The sequence below is a fragment of the Diospyros lotus genome, chromosome 7, assembly GCF_014633365.1.
Source record: "Diospyros lotus cultivar Yz01 chromosome 7, ASM1463336v1, whole genome shotgun sequence".
NCBI lineage: Eukaryota > Viridiplantae > Streptophyta > Magnoliopsida > Ericales > Ebenaceae > Diospyros > Diospyros lotus.
Window position 1 is genome coordinate 17,687,929 of NC_068344.1, and position 11,397 is coordinate 17,699,325.

Sequence of the window (11,397 nt, forward strand, 5' to 3'; positions counted from 1 at the left end):
ATTATAAAATAAACACATTTTCTAATTTTTTGTTTTAAGAAATAATTTTTTAAAATGATAAAAAAATATGTTTTTAATTTTTTAAAAATAAACTATTAAAATAAAAAATTAAAAATAAATTTAAAACTTAAAATTAAAAATGAAAAACACAAAAAGAAAGCAGTCTTATTATTTTATCTTTAATTCTTACTTTATTATGATTATAATTATGTAAAAACTCGAAAAAAATAATAAATAATATATATTTTATATATATATATATAAAAGAGAGAGAGAAGAGACAGGTGGATCCGCCAACGGGTCGGCGATAAATTGGGGGGGGGGGGGGGGGCCCACCACCATTCTATCAGCTGAACACACGCTGTCTCTCTTCTCTCTCTCATTTCCTCTGCAACACTCTCTCTAGAACACCTCTGGATTCACCCATTTTTTAAAATCCGACCATCCGATCTTCGATCCGACCACATTTTCACCATGAAAGTGGCCCAGATCTACAAGGAGGTAAGTCTTTCAGTTTTATAAGCAACTTTTGCAGCAAGATCCATTGATATATATGTATATGCGTGCATTTGGGTCTTTGGCCGGAAAGTTTAACCTAGATCTACGAAGATCTGGCCGTTGGATCTTGCTAGTTTTTGGATATGTTGGTCGTTGGGGGTAAGAGTGTCGGGTGGTTGCATCTGATCGCCGGAAACCACCGGCCGCAGTGGCCCTTGGCAATTGGCAGTGCGCTTTCCGTTCTGGCCGAAAACTTAGAGCCAGATCTACGGAAATCCAGCTGTTAAATATGGCCCATTTTTCTGTATGTTGACCCCCTTGGCTTGGCGTTTCTAATGGTTGGCTCCGATCGCGGAGATCTCCGGCCGGGGGTGGTTGCTGGCGGCGTCGGTCGTTGTCGCTGGTCGCTGGTGGCAGCGATTTTGTTCGGTGATGGCTGGTTTCGGCCGGGTTGATGGTTGGCCTAGGTTGGCGGGGCCCAGCTGGTTCATGGGCCAGTCCAATGTGTTTGGGTCTGGGCCAGTTGTGGCAGCCCTTGGGTCGGTCCAAAACCCAAGTCTGTTTAGCCGTTGACTTTGATCAACTTTTTCCCAAAAGTCCTAGTTTTGGAAAGATTTTCAAAGTGTCCTATTTTTCCAAAGTTTAGTACCGAAAGTCCTATTTTTCCCGGATTTCCATACACGTCCGGTTTGGCTGATCTTGACTCAGGATATCAGTTTTAAGTCAAGTAGGTGTCCTTTTAGGCCTTCTTGAATTAGCAGGTGGCTCATGAATCACCTAATTGATCGAGGGTCTAAGGGGAGGTCCTCTAGGCTTAACTCTTGGGACCGAGTTGGATTAACCCCGAGGCGTGTTCCGGGCTAGCCTATGATGATAGACTTAGGTGTATCCAGAATCCTGATTCCTGATGGATTCATTCTATTATGAGGCTAGAACGTTGTTTTTCTTAACTCCTATAGTTAATTAATTTTATGTTTTTGAATAATTTGTCAAAGAAATTCATAAAAATATTTGCAAAGATTTAGCATATTAAATATACAAAAGAAATCTAGTTTATATATATATATTTATAAAGAAAAGGAAATCTAGGATTTAGGTTAATAAATGGACTAAGTATATGTATAGAAGTATACCACAACATAGGGGCACTGTATGTATATTGATATACACACACACACACACACACACACAAGTCCACATGATTACATATATATATATATATTTATATTGCAGCCTATGGGTAGGTGCATCGACCTTAATGTGCACTTACACATAGCACGCATAGCGAGGCATGATGGCGTAGTTGATGGTGAGGCCAGTGAATTCCTTGACGCCGAGTTCGGTGTTAGCTCTACCCGGTGTTAGCTCTAGGGGTGGTAGGTTGGTGGTTGGAACTTTCAGGGATTTTTCATTATGCCGCTATTTTGATTATCCAATGGTAACCCCTTATTCTATTCATTGTTGGACCGGATGGATTCTCAAGATTTTGCTCAGCCTCCTCCCCAGGCTCAAACTTGAGTTACTCCTTTCTAGGTGAGTAGAAATGCTATGTTATGTTTAACTTATGTTCTTTCACATATATACTGCTTTATGCATAACTTATACATGATCTATACACGTGATTTCTTGAAAAATATACAAATGGTTCTAAATGCATGAAACATTTTCATCCTACTAGAGAGACACTGCATGGTGATTATGATATAATACCCTGATTGTTTCTTATTCTTGGATTATGCGAATTGTTGAAAAATGTGGTGCATTTTAGGCACCAAGTATGGTGACAGATAAATTTTGGGATGTGCATGAGTAGGGCATCATTTGCATCTTCGTGGGACAGACTAGTAGATTCCCTGGTGTTTACAGCCGGAGAAAATCATGGTACTATGAACCTTGACATGTCTTGTCCATGGAGCATGGATAGTATGTTTCAGCGCTGCTATCAGGTGAGTCATTATGGTGCTGCACGTGTAATATATTATATATTGTGTGTATATATATGTATATATATATCTATAGGTGTTAAGCCGGTTTCTACTAGCTGGTCCTCAACTTTTGTGCATGCAGGTCATACAAAATCAAAGGGTATAGGGAGATTAGGTGGTTAGGTGAGCAAATTATTGGGTTCACCCCTAGGTACCTGCTTTCCTGTATCATGTTTTCAGCATAAGAATGGGGCTTAGTGGAAAAGGATAGTCGAGTGGACTCGGAGGCAGTTGAAGGGTCATCCGTTAACTATATTTTCTCCTTTGAGCCTTGGATTTTTCAATCTACGAAAACCTTAATATACTTGTCATGATGTCATCCATGATATTACTACTCTATTGTATTCACGATATTCTTTCGCACATTTTATTGCTTTCTCTCCCAATGGGCATCATGAGTTCCCAAGACTCACCCTTGTTGTTTTCCACTTTTCAAGGGATCTTTTTAGATACCGGCCTAGCAGATTTTTCGGTATGATGTCAGACCCCTTTTTGATTCTGATTTATTTGATATAGCATGCTTTGTGGAGATGCACACACATTGTCAGGTCTATTCTTTTGTACCTTTACTTCTGTTGATGTACACTTGTACTATGAGCCCGATCTGTGGGATTATGTATGAGCCCCTATGGCATCGTGATATGGATATTCATTCTGTATTTACAGCATGAGGGTTATTGATGACATTTACACTGTCGCTGTCAATACATTAATCTGACTTCCTCAGTCATACCACTTGGTTTGTATTTTCTTGAGTCTTATGATTAATTGTAGTTATGGGAAGAGGCTTACTAATCCATGGTGGGGTTGTTTGGCCTAGGCATTAGTGCCAGTCATTGGCTTATCTGGAATCCGGTTGTGACAAGTTACTTGACTAATTTCATAGTTAGTTGATTAACATTTAAGATCACTTGATTAAGACTTTTAGCACAACACTTGAGTATATCAGGCATATAATCGATTAAAACATAACAATGTTGATGAAAGATTGCAGTGTGAAGATAGTAGCTCTTCTAAATGCATTTATTCAAATATGTGTTTAGAAGAAAATGAAGATTAAGAGGTAATCTTTATTTCTACATTTAATATTGATCACGAGTACAGTACTTTAAATGATATTAAAACTCATGATGAACTTTCATATGAAAGACTTGTCAAATGGTTTCAGTAAACTAAATTTGAAAACATTTCTTTAAAATGGTTTTCAAAAGTACTTGCATTCAGTATCAAAATACTTTTGCAAAAAGAATTTCATGTTGCTTAAATCATTTTTAGTCGAACTTGTGAAAATCAAAAGAGAACAGAAACAAATAGGATGTTTCTGGAAAACACTGTTATAATTTCTTTTAAAAGAAATGTCCTTGCTGTTGTAAATTAGGCCACATTGCTCTTTGAAAGGGGAATCTTCTTGTGGACCTAAGGTAATATGGGTTTCCAAGGGTATTCTTTAAAAGGGAAATCTTCTTGTGGACCTATGGTAATGTGGGTTTTCAAGGTTATTGCTCTTTCTAAAGATTACTCTACTAATCCCTAAGGACCCAAAGAAAAATGGGTGCCAAAAATGTACTTCCAAAAGATTTATGTATGTAGAATTTAATAGACTATTTTGGAATGAAAGAAAATGAGGAAGGCACATCACTCCACTATGCTTTGCAAGGAAAGAAAAAAAGCAAGGAAGTGGTTATCTTTCAAACGCATAAGAAATATTGCAATACATGCCAAATTCATGTAAAAGTAGAGTATGGCTGAGGTATACTCTTTACATAGTGTTTCAGCATTTTATATAATAGTTATGCTAATTGGCTGCTTCACAATTATACTTAAAAATGTAAAGATTATGCCATTAGCATAAAATAAAATGATTTGAAAATATGAATTTTTTCTGAAATGAGATTATTTTGTATAAATTTTTTAATGTACTACTGTGTATTTATGCTACTCCCACAAAATATATATTTGTTATATGGCATATATTAAGGGGGAGGATTTAAATTTTTCTTGATATTTTTATTGTTTGGAAATGATTTATTTTGTTAATTTCTTTTAAATCTTAGGTATAAGAAAATTAGTTGAGTAATGTGAATCATTACTCAAGTAATTATCTTTATTAAGGGTTTGCTGAAAGATAGCTATAAACACTAAAAATTTACTTCAACAAAATAAGAAGATTAATCAAGTAATCTGATAGGAACATAGAGCAAGTCGTTAATTTCATATCTTGGTTGATATAATGGTGAGACTATGCTCTTAGGGAAGTAGATGCTTGCTTGATTTATGAGAAATCAAGAAATATAAACTTAAATAAAAGTTGAAGAAAACTAACTAGGTAGTATGTGAAATAAGATAAATAAAACATGGGTTGAAATCTTAAAATAAAAATTTTAAATTCACTTAAGATTACTAGAGTAAAGTAAATATTAATCAAGTAATAGACTAAATCTTAAGGTATTAATTGAGTACAACTAAAACATTAATGGAGTAAATAAATAATTACTTGAATAAAAATACTCACTATTCGAGTATTTTTCAAAGTTGAGAAGGATATAAAAGTCCTCTAAATATTAATAAACTTTTAATAGATTACCATAAAGTAAATTTATATATTACTCGATTAATATAAAATTTTAATCGATTAATTTAAAAAATAGAGAGTGAATTGATTTTCGAACTATTATTATTTGAGTAATGAGAAATAATAGTCAACTAAAGTGAGAAATTATGCCAGTAATCCTTAACTTGCAATCGATTCATAAGAACCATTAGTTGAGTAATTAAAATAGTTACTCTTGTAATCACATCAATCACTTGACAAGTATGGAGTATTAATTGATTAATTAGGGTTTTGCTATAAAAGGGCACCCAACACTTCATTTTCCCTACCCCTCAAACTCTTCAAGCACTTGCAAACCCTCCAAGTTCTTTCCCAAATCGTATAAGGTAATCTTCCAATCCTTTATACTTCCATTCTCTTTGTTAGTTCTTGTCATTCATTCGGTTAATATCACTCGCATAGTCCATCATGGCACCAAAACGAAAGAATGTTGCCTCTTCTTCACCATCCTCACCAAAACGAAAAAAATGCTAGCACATCATCTCATAAACCCAATGGGTTTAGAAGTAGCTGTCACGAAACACTATTCTATTCTGTCTTGTCTAGGGGTTTTTTGCCAGGAAGAAACTTCAACTGGACTAAACTTGAATCCCTAAATTTCAGACACAAACCTTAAAACCTAGATTACCAACATGGTTCACCCTCTCAATCCTTAGCCTTCACTGGTATCCTGAGGCTATTGGTGAGTTTTACTCTAGCTTAACTAAAAGTACTTTTGAAAACAAGAAAGAAAAATACACAATAAATAACATCAACTTCTGATTCCAAGGACAAAACTATATTTTCACTACATCTCAACTTTGCAACACTCTCAACGTGACCCCTCCTTGAAGACACATACCTTTCGATCTTGATGAAATATGGAATTTTTTTCACCAACAAATCAGAAAACTTTGTTCCATCCATGTTGGGTCGGGTTTCCTTCCTAGTTGGAGGATGGCCCAATAATGGCCTGGTAATAGTTGGGGCGTTTTATAAAAGAATGGCTCGATTTTTTTACTAATATTTTTATTTCACAGGATTAAAATACCCTTAATGAATTAGGATTTTTTTTGACTCTCTCAGAGTATAAAATTCGTGCATAACAGATAGGAAAAATAGAAGAAAAGAATAGAAGAAAACCAGCAACTTCTAGGAGAAATTTAGATTTTGGTTCTTGCCTATGCAGTTGTAATTGAATAGTCGATTAGAATGGTCGTTTGTGCTCTGATTGATCTGAAATTTTGAGGGTATGTTCAAGATGCCTTTTTCTAAGACCTGGATGGTGGAGATTTGATTTGGTGGCCGGGATCTTTGAGAATCGAGTTGTTTTCGTTATGGTTTCTGGTTTGGCTAGGATTTTTGATTTTTGCTTGTGCAGTGGTGATCGAACAGGCGATCGAAGGGTCTATTCTCGTCTGATTGAGCTGAAATTTGGAGAGAATGTTTTGGACTCGTGGTTCTAAGATCTGGGTGGTGGAGATCTATTTTGGAGGCTGAGATCCTTGGAAATCAATCTGTTTTCGTACTGCCTCCTGGTTCGGTTTGTTTTTTATTATCTTTTTAGTTATTTTATTGATTTGAGATAAGATTGATTATGTTTTGTCTTTTACCTCTTGTGACTTGAGAAGATTTTATAATATCTGGATTTGGTGATATTAGAAGAACTTTTGGGTTGATTTTGATCGTGTGGTTTCTACTCTTCACATTGAGGGGGGTTTTTCACATAAATTGATTTGTCTCTTTTACTTTTGTGATTGCACTTGATATTTAGCTAGTTATTTTGTTTTTTCGCATGTTTTCACAAGAAATGATTTGGTATATATTGATCCCAACAATCCAACCACACAGGATCACATGAATTCAAAGATCCCGAACACCGACTCCTTTATCACTTTATCGCCACATCTATCAATGTTAAGAGTGGCTCGTTAAATAATGTCACTTCTGATAACTTGATGATCATGTGGTGTGCCATTCACAAGACGCACTTTAATTAACCTATCAACCTTCATTTTTGATAAAATGTATCAGTCAGTGATCCTAAAATCCACAGGAAAACTTCCCTATGGCATGATTGTATATGCCAAATTCTCAGTAGAATGCAGGGAAGCCTACAAAAAGAAAAATCGATCCCTCATTCTCCTTTCGACATATATTCCAAACACTTACTCTCACGAGAATGAAAGTTCAAAGAGAATGGAATATGGAAGATGCCTTCGAAAGAAAATAAGGGAATAAAATAAGGCCAGGCCGTCCAATCTTCCTCCAGTCTGACCTCATGTCCACCAAATCCATCTGAAGATACAGTCTCAATAACCCAACTCCTTCAAGCACAATGGACAGAAATGAAGAAATGGCAACAAGAGCTAATGGGCAAGCTACTGAGCATGGATGAAAGACTTTCAAGAGTGGGACAAGGTCAAAGACATATCATTGCACGATTGTGGAGGACAAAGGTGAGAGCACAAAAAGCTCAACATCTTGTTACAATTGACTCCAAGGAAGAAGAAGAAATGGGGAGCCTAGCCACGATGAAGAGGAGGAGATCTCTGAAGAGTCTAGGAATAGCAAAATCAAAATTAAGCTTTTTCAATGATGCATAGTTAATTTGATTTGTACTCCTAAGAACTCCTTGACTGATTATTCCTTTTTGGCATGTACTTAGAATTATCATTTTCTATCATTTAAATTGGGGTCCTTTATCTTTACATTTGTATCACCTTGATAATATCTTATTATTTCATACAAATAAGGGAGTAACACAAAAATAGGAGGAGAAACAAAAAAATTCTTATTAATCTAGATATTAGTTGAGTAATGAAATGTAAAAAGATGAAATCTGATAATATTGCTCTAATAACACTTAAAACGCAAGTAAAGGGTTAAAATTAATCGAGTAAAAGAAGACATCAGTTGAGTAAAATTAAACATTAATCGAGCAACACTAAAATTATGTGAGTAAATTTTTAATCTTCTCGAGTAAAGCATAAAATTACTCAACTAAAGCTAAAATCATATGTCAGTAATCTTAGAAATCACTTGACTAATGAAAGGGATTAGTTAATTAATTTTCTCATAATATAGTGGGTGAAAATCTTCTATCATTACTCGACTCTATTATTAGTCAACTAACCCTTAAAATTGAGAATGAACTGATTTTCGATCATTTATCTATCAAGTAATAGAGAAAATTAATTGACTAACCTAGGTAATTATGCGAGTAATCTTAAACTACACTCGATTATTGAAAAATAATGGTCAACTAATCGAAAACATTACTCAAATAACTAACTTAGTTACGCGAGAAAATCGGAACATGAATTGACTAATTAGGGTTTGATATAAATAGCTCAATAAACGGTTTCAAATTTCGTTTTGACATTTTTGGCTTTCAAACTTTTCAATTCTCTTTGCCAATCCTCACTATCTAGGGTTTTTGAACATCAGCAAAATCAAAATTCCTCAGGTATTCCTCACATCCTATTCTTCTAATTTCACATTCTGTTTATAAATTTAGTTTCCTCTTCATAATACGAATATCAAACGAAACATCTTCAATTTAATACACTTCACCTTCTCACTAGAATATCAAAATGGCTCCAAAGAGAAAGGAAGCTGCCACATCTTCAAAACCCTCATCTTCAAACCATGCAGAGACGAGAACAAAAAGAGCACAGAACTGGCACACACCATCACCTCCACTTGCACCTAGACTCAAAAAATTTAGAAATGAACGCCACAAATCCTTATACTCTAAAGTCCTATCTAGAGGATTCTTGCCCGGCCGTTAGGAACATAAATTGGTCAGAATTTGAATACATTAGTTTTGGTTCACACCTTAGAGAATGGATCACAAACACATGCTGTTTAAATCTCTCCATTATTACCTTGAAGCAATTGCTGAATTCTATTCCAGTCTTCCTTAAAGTCCAACTGAAAATAAACAAGAAAATTACAGAGTCAATTATATTAGGTTTAGGTTTCAAGGGCAAGAAAATATGTACACATTGACTCAGCTTTGTCATCTTCTCTCTTTATCTGAATGTGAAACACTTTTAGATGAAACAAATTATGATCTAGACAAAATATGGACATCCCTTACTAGAAGAACTGAAGAATTTACGCCTGCTAAACACCTTGCCTATCATAAATCTTAGATCCTAAAAACAGGATCCTTCATGATTTCGTTGCCACATCCATTAATATCTAGAGTGGCTCCTATCATGCTGTCACTTCTATTGATTTAATCATTATGTGGTGTGTAATAACTAATGTTCATTTCAATCTTCCTGCTTTTATCTTCAATAGATTGTACCAAGCATTCATAAATAAGTCCATGAGCAAAGTGCCTTATGGCATGATTGTCTCTATCATCTTAAGCAAAACTAAAGGGACCCTAAAAAACGAAAGAGCTGTCCCACATTCTCCATTTGATACCTACTCCAAACAGACCTTAATTCTGAAGAAAATAAAATGCATTGATGGAGTATGGAAGATGCCTCCTAAGGAAAATAAGGCAGGAAAAGGAGATGAAGGCAGGCCCCCTTCTTAAACTGATCCACCGAATCAAGCTGGCCCTTCCTCACAGCCAGTACCTCCAAGTCCACTTGTCACAGCCACATATAGAGAAAATCAATTCATCATGAGAAGTATTACAGGATTGATTTCTCAACAAGATGATCTTCAGGCTAGGATGACAAGAGTGGAAGCAAGCTTAGGAAGAGTAGAAATTTTTCTAGGAAGATCAAGCTGTTTCAAGACTATGACACAAAGAAACAGCTGTACCACAATCAATGACTCGGAGGATAAAGAAGAAAAACAAGAAGAACAAGCAGCTGAACCGGATGAACAGGGGGAGTAACTTGGTACAAAATGCCAAATTTATCTACTCTCCCATATAATCTTCAAGTGGTAAAATCTTTCTATAGGTATAACCTTCAATGGTATCAGAATTATCCATCTTAACATAAGGTGGTATGTCAAAAAGGGGAGAAAAGCCAATGATGAACAAAAGGGGGAGAAAAGATTATATAAAATATCTTCTTATCCTTTTTAATATATAATGACAAAACGGGGAAGAAGAATTTAGATTAATGGTCACATTAAAGTTTTCTCATCATAAACAAATAGAGATTGTTAAATTACATTTTAATGATGAAATATATGCAAAACCTTAATGACTTTAATGATAAATTGTTAATCCAGTAAAGCTTAGTATCAATCGAGTAACACATCACTTACTCGAGTAAAGTCCATTATTAATTGATCATCTATGTTTGGGAAAATTAGTTTTAACCAACTTTCAAAACATTACTCAAATAATCAATATTGTTAATTGGATAAAACAATTTATGGGCTTAAAGTTAAGCTAGCGAATAAATGATTAGTTGAGTAACAAGTAATCATAGTCGACTAACTCATCAGTTTAATCAAGTAAGACTTGAATACTCAAAGGCTTAATTGAGTATATGTTTGATGTTTTTGAATATTGAGCTAAAAATGCTTAATCGAGTGATCTGAATGATAATCAGCTAAGTGTCATAATTAGTCTAGTAAGAAATAAAATTAAAATGACAAGTCTCTATATTTATGCCATTAATTGATTAAAATTAAATGATAATCGAGTAGTTCATTTTTTAGTCAAATAATCAAAAATCTTAGTCGAGTAATAATTCGATTGAAAAATATCAAGTCTTTGTACTTGAATAATTAATCGACTAAGAGGTATCTCATACTGAGTAATGACATGTTTTAATCGAGTATCAAAAGTGCTTAATCAAGTAACTAAACTATAGTCAAAATGTTAATCAATTATGACATATTTTGTACTCGAGTAATATCATTATGTAATCGAGTAATTAAGGAACTTATTTGAGTAAGACTCATTGGACAAAGAGTGAGTCTCTGAAAAAAAAAATTATCAATCGACTAAGTAAAACATGTAGTCGAGTAATAACTAAGCTTAATCGACTATTTTTTAAGCTTACTCAAGTATTTTTTAATCTTACTCGAGTAATAGTAATTTTCACTCGACAATCGTTTTAAAAAACTAGTCGTTACAGAGGATTAAATGTCCACAGTTTTGACCGTTTGAGCCATTTTAGTTACATTTAATATCATTTGATATCTCTTTCACACAAATGGAATACAAAATGAATTTAAACTATATACCTATGATGTGCAAAATGATGAATTCTTTTATATGTATATTTGTGTGAACTAACTTATTATTATAAGTCAAATCAAAAGAGCTATTGAGATTGCATGTATTTGAAATTCAAATTCAAAGTTGAAAACATCTATAAAAACCCAAGCAGTACA

General features: G+C 34.3%; 1 protein-coding gene across 3 annotated transcripts; it reads left to right on the top strand.

The window, feature by feature from the left end:
* The first annotated feature begins 323 nt into the window (after window positions 1-323).
* Window positions 324-7,784, top strand: LOC127806082 (uncharacterized). 3 transcript variants are annotated; one of them, XM_052343083.1, is made up of 4 exons: window positions 324-501; window positions 1,732-2,031; window positions 2,312-2,444; window positions 6,455-7,784. In XM_052343083.1, the coding sequence occupies exons 2-4, from the start codon at window positions 1,805-1,807 to the stop codon at window positions 6,458-6,460; spliced, it is 366 nt and encodes a 121-aa protein (XP_052199043.1). In that variant the 5' UTR covers window positions 324-501; window positions 1,732-1,804; the 3' UTR covers window positions 6,461-7,784. The 3 variants fall into 3 exon arrangements, 1 of the variants encoding a protein (XP_052199043.1); XR_008024342.1 differs by lacking the exon at window positions 2,312-2,444; XR_008024341.1 differs by lacking the exons at window positions 1,732-2,031; window positions 2,312-2,444.
* The last annotated feature ends 3,613 nt before the right edge of the window (window positions 7,785-11,397 follow it).

Bases quoted from the DNA above. Each gene is read 5' to 3' on its own strand.
- LOC127806082 (XM_052343083.1), top strand. From the start codon at position 1,805: ATGGTGAGGCCAGTGAATTCCTTGACGCCGAGTTCGGTGTTAGCTCTA. The intron at 2,032-2,311 runs GTGAGTAGAAAT...GTGCATGAGTAG, and splicing joins CTTGAGTTACTCCTTTCTAG to GGCATCATTTGCATCTTCGT.